The 10,617-nt window shown below is 38.4% G+C and overlaps 1 protein-coding gene across 1 annotated transcript; it reads right to left on the bottom strand.

Annotated features, from left to right (window-relative positions):
- Positions 1-1,726: 1,726 nt before the first annotated feature.
- On the bottom strand, positions 1,727-10,183 carry hoxb3a (homeobox B3a). Its single transcript, XM_014022177.1, has 2 exons — positions 9,480-10,183; positions 1,727-5,100 (listed from the first exon to the last, which is right to left on the bottom strand). The coding sequence occupies exons 1-2, from the start codon at positions 10,060-10,062 to the stop codon at positions 4,238-4,240; spliced, it is 1,446 nt and encodes a 481-aa protein (XP_013877631.1). The 5' UTR covers positions 10,063-10,183; the 3' UTR covers positions 1,727-4,237.
- Positions 10,184-10,617: the final 434 nt, after the last annotated feature.

The raw sequence follows: 10,617 nt of genomic DNA, 5'->3' as shown, positions 1-10,617 counted from the left end.
GTTAGTGATATATACCTCTAATTAAAATGTGTTATTATCTGATAATATTTGGTCACACTGGACAGATAACTGTGTCAGTAGTGTAGTAAAAAACAAAGTGTTTCTTGTAAAACAAAAAGAAGAAGATAAAACATTTGTGTTTTAAGAGGACCTGGTTGGTAAGCGTCCTGTTCTCAGCTGTAGTGTGGAAACCAACCGAGCTCTCCATCTGCTTTTATGAGGCAATAAATTAGAACCAATCTCTGCTTATTGGTGTTTTTATTGTCTGTTAGTCCAGAGGAGATGTAAAGGGAAGTACGGCCGTTATTTATGGCATCCTGATTTATGTTCCAAGTTTTCTGCTGCTCTCAGGCTTCTGAGATGATGAAACAGAAGGGGAAAAGGGGCCAAAGAGGGGTGGGGTGGGAGTCAAAAATCACGTGAAGCAGCCGCGGGCCTCTGAGGGTTCCTTTTTTTTTCTGGGGGTGGGTGAGGAGAGGCGGGAACACAGACCTAACAGCATCACGCGGTCTGAATGAAGGATCAGATGAGAGTTTTTACAAGAGGTGCTGATTTAGAACAGAAATTTATGGATGTGAGTCAGTGTCTTGCTCTTCTAAGATTCCTAATGTTTTTTTCTTTCTTTGTTTAGCAGCATTGACACGTGTCACTAAATCAGCCTAAAATGTATTATCTAAAATAATTTTAATGTGTTTTACAGTTGTCAGATTAGTTGTAAAATCCCAGGAATCAAGCAAAATATAGCTAAAAAATATATTTTTAATATGCACCCCCCCCCCCAAAAAAAAAAACAACAACAACAACAAACAAACAGCAGAAGCAGTAGAGACACCTGATTAGACTCTTGTTTGTTGAGAAACATAATAAGGCTTTTAACAAAGAGTCTTGTAAACTTCTTCTTTGGATAAATAACGCTGACAGTAATTGTTCAAGTTAAATTGATTCCTGTAGGATCCCACACATTGTGCTTCTTGTTCTGGTCCACCTGTAGGAACCACCAACCGTCCAAGCAATTTAAGTAATTTGGATCAATAAATGTCCGAGTATAAGTGCTAAATAAGGAGTGTATACAAAGACTCATTTTAAATAAAAAAAAGTTGATCTACGTAATTTTGTATTGTGGTGACATGATTTGTCTTGAGGATTCTCCAAAACAGCTACAAAGTTTGATCATATCTGCCTTTTAGAAGAAAGTCCACCTGTTCTTGCCTCCATTGTTGGGTTGTTTTGGTCAAATACAGATAAAAAAATGATTGCCTGTGTAATTAGCCATAACAAATTATGTTGTCCACTAAGAAAATATTGATACAGCATTGCAATATTTCCTTTCCTGATAGTTTTTAATTTAGGCTTTATGGATGAAGAAATGAGCAATACAAATGCATTTCTTGATGTTCAGTGTTCTTTTGATTGCATAGAAATAAATTGTTTTTAATCCAAATGCATATAATGGTGAACTGTTTATGCTGGGGTTTTTAAATTAGAACCTTTTGGAGAAAAAGATGGCGATTTATCATTTTACCAGTATCGCAATACTATCATACCGTGACCCGGTGTTGATATCACCAAATTCTTACCACTGTTGCTAAGAGTAAAATGTGTTTGTGTTTTGTTTTGAAARTTTATATATTTTGTCACCATTTGTTCAGATTTTTTGTGAATAGCTGTGCTCCGTGAACGTCTGGTTTTGATCTCGAGCATCTTCAAGAAAAACTGACGATCGCTCTGAATAACATAAACTTTTATTAAAGAATTGTTTGACAGACAATTCTCTTGACAATGAAAAAAAAGAACTACAAAGGACAAAAAAGAAATTCCTTTTCTCCAAAGGACTTGTTCATTTCTCCAGCTARTAGTTTGTCTCTATTTTCTGACTATTGTGTGGGTTACCAATTCCCAGCACTTGTCTTTTCCCTGTACATGTCAAGACATTTATGTACAAGGGTCGTAATAGTAACAAAAGCTACTTATTTTCTTCTAAAATACAAGAACTAAAAAAGTAATTTCAATACAATGGACAAGAGGAAACACAATGTTTTTTTTTCTTTTCTTAACAGGTAAATACTAAAAAAGTACAGTCTTTTTTTTCTCAATATAAATACATGAAGGATAAATAATATTAATACAAAACAGAAAATCTTTTTAAACTGGCTATAACAAATAAATATTTATATATGAATGTTCATCTGAACACACATTGGCGAAAGACGCTTTGATTGGAAGGCCTTCCGTCTTCAAAATAGGATTTTATTATTATCTTTCAACCTTTAACCATCAAAATGTAAACTCTAAGTGCATCAATGATGCCCAGGTGTACGAAGCGTTTGTGTAAAATATGACCTTTTTAAAACAACCTCATGGATTTACTTCTTGAACATCAGTGAAATTGGGATCAGAGTTCTTGTTCTGGACTCTGGGTGGAACAGTTTGACTTGAGTTATCCCAAAAAATGCCCTCACTGAAAGAACGAACAAACAAATCCAGTTGTTTTAAAAAAGAAATGTTGTACACATCWGCTTGGATTTCTGGGACATGCATTTTTTTTAGTTCAAATATATACCCTGTTTTCACGTTAAAAGTCAAGACAAGTGGGAACAAAACCAAAAATAAAAAATAAAAAAAACTATAGAAAATGTGAACTTTATGCATCGGCATCCTCTAAAGTAGGGAAAGGGGCGGGGCTTAGGAGAAAGGACAAGGGGGTTGTCAATGATTTACTCAAACATAAATAAAAACTTCTCACAACTCTTATTATTTACCCTGTTTTCAACGATGTGCCAAAATAAGGACACTAAAAATGTATCTTCCACGCTCACTCATGTTTGTTTGTGGATGTCAGCAGCTGGCAGATTCTAGTTGTGGACGCACGCCAGTGAGTGGAAGTTAGCTTAGTGTTACTGTATGTGTGTGTAGGCATGACTGATAAAGTAGTGTAGCGTGTTCGTATGCCTCTCAAAGTTAGTTTAGCTTTTGAGCTCATATTTTCCTAAACCCTGTTACAACGGTGAGCTGAAAGGGTGTGTGTGTGTGTGTGTGTGTGTATGTGTGTGTATGTGTGTGTGTGGTTGTGCGAGTGTGTGTTTATGTGTGTTGCAAGGGTGAGGGAATGGGGAGAGATTGGGTTAGTAATGATTCAGTCTAGACAGACAGGGACAGGTACTGCAGGAAGCAGAAAGAGACAGTGAATGAAAGGCCGTCCAGTAGTTTTGATGTGCTTCATAAAACAGGGGCCACAAAGGGAGATAGGTGCTGCCAGCTCCAGCTACATACTCCTGCTCCGCCTTTCGCTCCAGCTGATGGAGAGGCAGAGCACTCCACATAGCTCAACTCTGCTGACAACAACATGTGTTGCCTGCAGGGGGGGAGAACTCAGCATAATAAATCTAACCACCTCGTTAACTGCCCATTAAAATCTCAACTATTCCATCTACCGTGCGGGAGAGTTGCATTTAAGTGTGTCTTAGGGGAAAATTTTGGCATCAAATGACAATTTTAAGCCATACAGTATTTATAAAAAGGTCATTATAGTTTCTCGATGTTGCTTTTAAACTACATGATAGCTCTACTGCCGGTGCAATTTACTCCATGACCCACAAAACCTGTTGTAAATGCATGGATCAAAGATTTCATTATTTGCCACAAATAATTAGTTTTATGGTGTAAATACAAAGTCAATTTCCCAGAATTTTAGATTGATTTTCTTTTTTCAAGACTTTTAATAACAAACAATACTTGCTTAGTTTCTGAACAAGGGTACAACTAAATATAGAACCCAGTGTGGGAGACTGACTGATTTCAGTGCCTCCCACAAGCCTCAATGCCCCAACACAGACTAAATACACTCAGATGGTGAGGCTTTGGAGGATGAAGGAAAAATGTTAAATACTTTGATGGTAGCAGAGAGTAAGATAAAGTAGCTCATTACATTAAAAGTAGCTTAGATTTTTCGGCAGCTGTTGAGATGTTTTCCTCTTTCAGTAAAAAGCAACTCTCAGTGCAATAAAGACCAAATCTTTTGACACTTTGATGGCAGTAAAATAACAGCGGTGACTGAAAATTGWTCTTATTTGATTGTAACATATGACAAACCACTGGATGGCTTTTGCCTGTCTTGCTTTGTCTTTCCTGCTGTCCCGTTGCGGCAGCAGAGTCCCCACGAATAGTTAGTCTGTTAGTGAGTCATGTCATGTTGTTTAGTCTTCACTAGTTCCTACATTTTTACTTTGTTCCAAACCTGCTACAGGTGGGTGAGCTTGGGTGCTTCTTGGATTCTGCCCTGAGTTGAGGTGTGGTGCGCCGACAGCTCAGTGTAAGTCGGGTGTGTGGGTGGATCACAGGGACCCTGGGGGCCCCCTCCACCCACATGGTGCTGGTTGGTGGTCGACATGGACCCGCCGACATTGTAGTCCATGGTTTGGTGGTGGGGTGGCGTGGGACCAAGGTGATTTAGTCCGTACATAGAGGGACCCGAGACAGGCATGGGTTCCACGTAGCTGCCACCCCCAACGTAGACCGGACTGGCTTGCATGTTAGTAGGTGTCCCATAGCCAGCATTGTTAGACTGCACTAAGTTATGGTGGGGGTCACCATAGTCTGGATCTGGGGCACCATACTTTTGTGGGGGGCAGCCCTTCATTGGAACATTGGAATAGGCAGTGGACATGGAATAAGACACTCCCTGATGGAGCTTTCCAAAAGATGGTGGAGAAGGGGTGTCGTAGGCAGGCACCCCTCCTCCCGCTCCCCCTCCCATCGGATGCATCGAGTTCAGGAAGCTGGCAGAAGACTGCATGGGCAAAGGAGGGGAGCCTGTTGGCGATGGCCCTCCAGAGCTGGAGCTCAAGCCCTTCAACTTCTGGTCCTTTTTGTACTTCATGCGGCGGTTTTGAAACCAGATCTTGATCTGGCGTTCAGACAAGTTGAGCAAGTTGGCCATTTCCACACGCCGAGGGCGGCACAGGTACCGGTTGAAGTGAAACTCCTTCTCCAGCTCGACCAGCTGAGCACTGGTGTAGGCCGTGCGAGCTCGCTTAGATGACACTGAAGAGCCTCCAGTTGGACTCTTTTCTCCGCTGCTGCCGCTCTCATTTCCTGCTGATGCTGAGCAAAGAGAAGAAAACTCTCATGAGATGGCACGAAAACAGAGAAAACTTTACATCTGAGAACATGATGGTACAAAATATTTTGCAGGGACACACACAAAAAACATATATTAAAAATGAAATTATAATTAGAACATTTCATAACAGTTTCATTTCAGTTCCATCATAATATTTTGTACAAACCTACACTAAAATAAAATGATTACATGTTGATAAATTAACTGTTTAAGTAGTGCAAAGGCAACTAAAGTCTAAAAAATGTTAAACCTGCTACCAGTGGTTCAGTAAAATCAACATGGTCGGCTCACATGGACTGTTTCTGTACTCTAAGAGCCTGACAATAATGCAAACTGAAATGTAATCCTCACACAAGCAGTTGCTCTGCAAACACAGTGTTGTATAGGAAATATGATTAGATTATAAAAATGTACACTTTCAGTTTTGAAGAGAATAATTTGAGCAAGAATATAATTGCAGTCTCTGGCTGTGAATTGACTGGAGGGTAGAGAGAAGATCAKAAGTCATAAAGCAGTAATAAGTGAATAAACTGTTTTTTGTTTTTGTTTATGCACCAAACTGAAGGAATAAGAAGAGTTTGTTTGTGAAATAGTATTAGATCATTTAAAATTTGGTCTTGGCAAACTGTAAAAGATCATAAGACTTAAACTGCAGTTATGAAAAATGCCTAAAAAACACACCAGTTTAGATACATAAACTTCAATATTTTTAAACTTGTTTACTGTCTCGTGCTGTTCTTTATCTTATTGAGTCTATGTTACATGACTTACTGATACTAAAAACCATAGTTTTATTCCCCATGAAGCCAAACCTTTTGGTGTATAACAATCATGGGCTGTATGCGCAGATACTGAAGACAAACTTTGAAAAGTAATAAGGATGCTTCAGTACTTAAGAATTAATGTGAACAGTTTTAGTAAAACTTAGACGTTAAAGAGGCAGAAGTGTTGTACTCTAACTGGGCTGCATGCTGAAGGAAATTGAAAGCATTCAGGTTTTTAATAAAGTGGAGTGGGGTGGGGTCTGGGCAAGCTGCCTAAATTATCCCGATATTAGTTGTCAACACTTCATAACAGTGGCAGTTATTAAGAGACAAAGGCCCCCGTGCTGGCCGACAACACCTAAATTGCATCTTGGCTGGAGAGACAAAGCCCCCACAGCAACAGCAGCTGCAGCACAAGGATCTGCTCTGAGTTCAGTCAGCTTGCCAAGAACAGTCCAGTTCCTCACCTTGTTCATCTCACTGTGCTGCTAAACCCTGTCAGAACTGGACTATAACTCTGAGGCATTTCAGCACAAAAGACCGAACATTAATGAGTGTTGCTCACATTGAGATGATTTTATTAAATGGGTTGTGGGTCCAGAGTATTGGACAMAAGTCATGTAGCTGGTAAATATAAATAAATTTATTTAAAAGAGGAGTATTTTCTATTTTAATTAAGATCTATCAAAATGTTCATGTCTAGCTGTCCACTGCTGGATTTGGTTTGGCTTTAGGTCATTTCAATGATTTAAGAAGATCTGTGCACTAGCAAGGCTTCACATAAAGAAAAGAAAACTGACATATATTTTCTGATGATTTTAACATTTTTAACAGTCAGGGTAAGCAGTTTTTTTTTGTGTGTGTGTGTGTGTGTAAAAAATAATAAAAGACATTAAACCAACTATCACCCTTTTACTTTAAATGTTAGATTCCCTCCATATTTTGATACCAGGAGATGCAACTTTAAACAGACTTTACTCAACTCTGCTTCATGTGGTTTTAGGAGACTTACAAATGTTTTGCCTCCATTGTCGTCCATGGACTATTTGATGCAGATAATTTTTTTAATAAGCCTTTTCTTTTTTTACCTTAAAGCATCCAAGTTAAACTAAAACAGTTAATGCAACAAAAGGAGCTAAATCTAACATTTCACCTTTTAGAGTGCAAATTACAAAGTAAATCCTTTCCACCTGTTCTAAAAACTGTTTTACTAAAGAAAATTAAGAAAGAAGAAAAGAATCTATGTGATCTTGTTGGTTGAATGTGAAATGAAACGTGTCATACATGTTGAAACAAATGATTGAGATGCATCAGGACAATGACTGAACCACATAAAGCACTTTGTCCGTTTCTCTACACTCAGCTTCAGATTTACTCAACCCATCTAATAAAAACAAGAATTTTTTTTTTTTTTTCAAAAAGGTTAAAGTTTAAGCAGGCAGTCCTTCCTTAAACTTCTTTTATGTTTTGTTAACTTTTTTTTTTTTTTTGGTTGACCTAATTCCTTTCTAAATCGGATTTGGGTAACCAGTAAACTCATTTGGAAATGTTTATTTATTTATTTTTTTTTTGCAGCTAAAAAAGGATTTTGAAATTTGTACAGTTATTATTTATTATATTACAAAAAGGCTTCTCTGTGATCATTATGTGAAAATGCAGCAGGAACATGTTCATCTTTGATCATTTTGGCCCAAAACCTGTTTTCTTTCAAATTTATTGGCCGTTTTCACCAGCTGTTAATGTTTTCTACTCTAAATGTTTTTTGTATTTATCTGTAGGAAACAGACTTCTGCTACACTGCTAATATCTTCATTGAGGTGCAAACTGAAGATAAAAAAAAATGTTAACAAATGGGCTATGTGGGGTATGAGGAGTTAAAGAACTTCTAGAGTAAGGATAGAAAAAATGAAAGTGTAGTAGTATGGTTTTAAATCTAGATCTTGTTGATTTGATTGTCAGTTATGGTTGGTGAGTTATGACACTTTTTTTTTTTTACAAAGTTCAACTTCTCTTCCTCTGTTTTGTAAAATAAAATCAAAATAAAACAAAAAAGCATGTGGCTGCTTTTGGGTCTTGTTCGATCAAATATCAGATAATTTATGTTTCTGCTAAATACATTTATTTGCTGACATGAAACGACAAACTATCACATTAATTTAGATTTGATACAAAATAATTTACAAGACCTGTTATGTAAATCTGATTCTGTCTCAGCTGTAATTTAGTGTCCAGTCAGATTTTTTCACTTCGCTTGTATCTTTGCCCAATGATGTTAAACTAATCCAGTCTATCTCATCCTACATTTTGTTTAGTGTTATTTTCATAGTTTTTTTAATAAAATAAATTAAATTAAGTTGCTGTATAAAAGCTGAGCCAGCATTCTCAATATCCTATTTTTTTATTCTTCCCATTGTGTTTGAAGTTCTTTAGTTTGTTATGTTTAGTATACAAGCTTGCTCATTTTAGCATTAACCCAGTATTTCCTAATTTTAGCTTTTAGCTACATTTTGCTTGTCTTAGCTTTTAGCTATGGCGTTGTTAATTTTAGTTACTGTTTAGCTTTTAGTTGTTAGGGACAATATGTTGATTTTTGCTTTTAACTTTTTAGCATTTACCCATTTCCTAATTTTAGCTTTAAGCTATAATTTTGAATCTTTTAGCTTTTAGTTATTGTTCTTACTAGTCTTAGGTTTTTGCTACAGATTTAGCTAGTTTTAGTTGTAAGCTATTTTCATGTTGATTTTACTTTAATCTGCTGATTTACACATTTTGCCTATTTTAACGTTTCAGTTTCAGCCTCTTAAGCAAAATCCATCAAAAATATTCAGCATTCTGTAATTCACACTGCGTTTTTGCAGCAATTGTACATTTTTCTTTGTTTAATAGTTTAGCATCAGGAGATCTGATAAACAGTAATTTAAATGTTTACAATAATTAAAGATTGTTGACCAGACCAACCAAATATTCTCACTGTATTAGCTGTGAGACTTTTTAGAGCAGTGTCATTCTGCTCTTGTGAAACATAAACATTATTTTCTGCAGTCTTCAATTTATTATTTTCAGACATGTTTATGATTATCAACATATTCTGACTGGAAGTAAAGCCTTTCAGATATCAGACACCTAGAGTTCTGTCAGTTTTACAGATATTGTGTACTCTGACCAAACTGGCAAAAACTAATTTGATAATTTATGTCTAAATTAAGGAAAGGTGATGAATGAAATATCTTCTAGGTTCTGCTGAACCTTTAATTTCAACACAACTAAGCTAAGCTCCTACAAACTGAAATGAAACTATAGTTTCATGTGGTCACTTCATTGTTTTCAATATGTTTTCTAATGAACTACTCTGTGGAAACATGTGAAATTCTCCAGAGACCTGAGTGCAGAAAGAGGGTGTTGATAAGAAAGGTGTGGAAAGAAGGATGTGGTGATGATAAAGAGAAGGCAGCAGTGAGAAGAGGGACGCTAACGAGGGCGGAGACCCAGAGGAGACAGAGTGTAGAGAGGACAGAAGAAACAGATGAAGAGATGGTTGATGTGATGGAGACAACCAGAGCAAAGAGACACACAACAACGTGTGTAAAGGAACACACCATTGCCAGATGTGTTGCTGGGAGAACAGTTTTTCTGCTTGGTGGTTTGTCGACACTCTTTCATCCAGGGAAAGATCTGCTTTGCCAGAGTTGGGTTGGGTGGCAGTGAAGAGGAGGACGACGTGGAAGATGATGAAGAAGAGGAGGAATTGGATGACTTATTGAGGCCTGACTTGGAGACTGCAGAGGACCCAGCACTGCCCCCTGGCTGCGGGGCTGCAGCGTTACCGTTGCTGGGGTTTGGGGGCAGTGGAGGGGACACCTGGGAGGCAGAGTGGTGCTCAGGGGGCAGGCTGGGCCTCATGCAGTTGCCATTCAGCTCCTTGGTCTTGGCTAGCTGCTGCTGCTGCTGGTGGTGGCCACCACTACTGCCCAGAGACTGCAAGGAACAGGCGGAGTGCTGGTACGAATCCACATCCAGATGGGTCGCCGACTGGAAGGCAGGCTGGTGGTGGGACACTGGGACCGGGGCATCGTAGCCCCCAAAGCCATTGGCAGAGGCCGCTCCGGCTCCCTGCACCTGGTACGAAGAGTAGCCACCAAAAAGCGTTGGAGAGTTGTCGTAGTACGTTGTCTTCTGCATTTCTGAGAGAGGTGGCAGCGTCTTGTTTTGTTCCAGTCCTTACTGAAAACCACTGCCGGAAGACCATTTGGTACCGGGGGTCACGTGACAGCGTCTCTCCAACGGTCCCCTGCAATCTGACCTGAAAGGTTAGGAGGAGACAGAATGAAGAAATGACAGAGTTAAATCCATCTTCCTCCCATGAAAGGCAGCATGACATGAATAGAAACCACTGCTTTTCTCTCCTCATCACCTCCCCCTCCCCCACCCTTTCTGAGCCCAGTGCACAGCCAGCAGATGCTGTGATGGAGGGGGCACAAGGAGGGCAAAATGTGTACCCTCACTCTGTACTCCCTGCTTTAACACACACACTCACACACATGCACGTTCGATGTGTTCAAATTTACAGAAATAATAAAAACATTTTCCAACAATAACTTGTTTTTATTAGATAGTAATCTAGTAGAAAAATTGAATATATATTTATTTCTGTGTTTATTTTTGTCATGCAGTTGTTTTTATATTTAACTGTTTTCTTTATAAACCTTAAAGAACTTTGACCTATGAATGTAAAAC

Source organism: Austrofundulus limnaeus, unplaced genomic scaffold, assembly GCF_001266775.1.
Source record: "Austrofundulus limnaeus strain Quisiro unplaced genomic scaffold, Austrofundulus_limnaeus-1.0 Scaffold319, whole genome shotgun sequence".
NCBI lineage: Eukaryota > Metazoa > Chordata > Actinopteri > Cyprinodontiformes > Rivulidae > Austrofundulus > Austrofundulus limnaeus.
The sequence above is the reverse complement of the archived record's forward strand: the minus strand, read 5'-3'. Positions and strand labels throughout refer to the sequence as shown.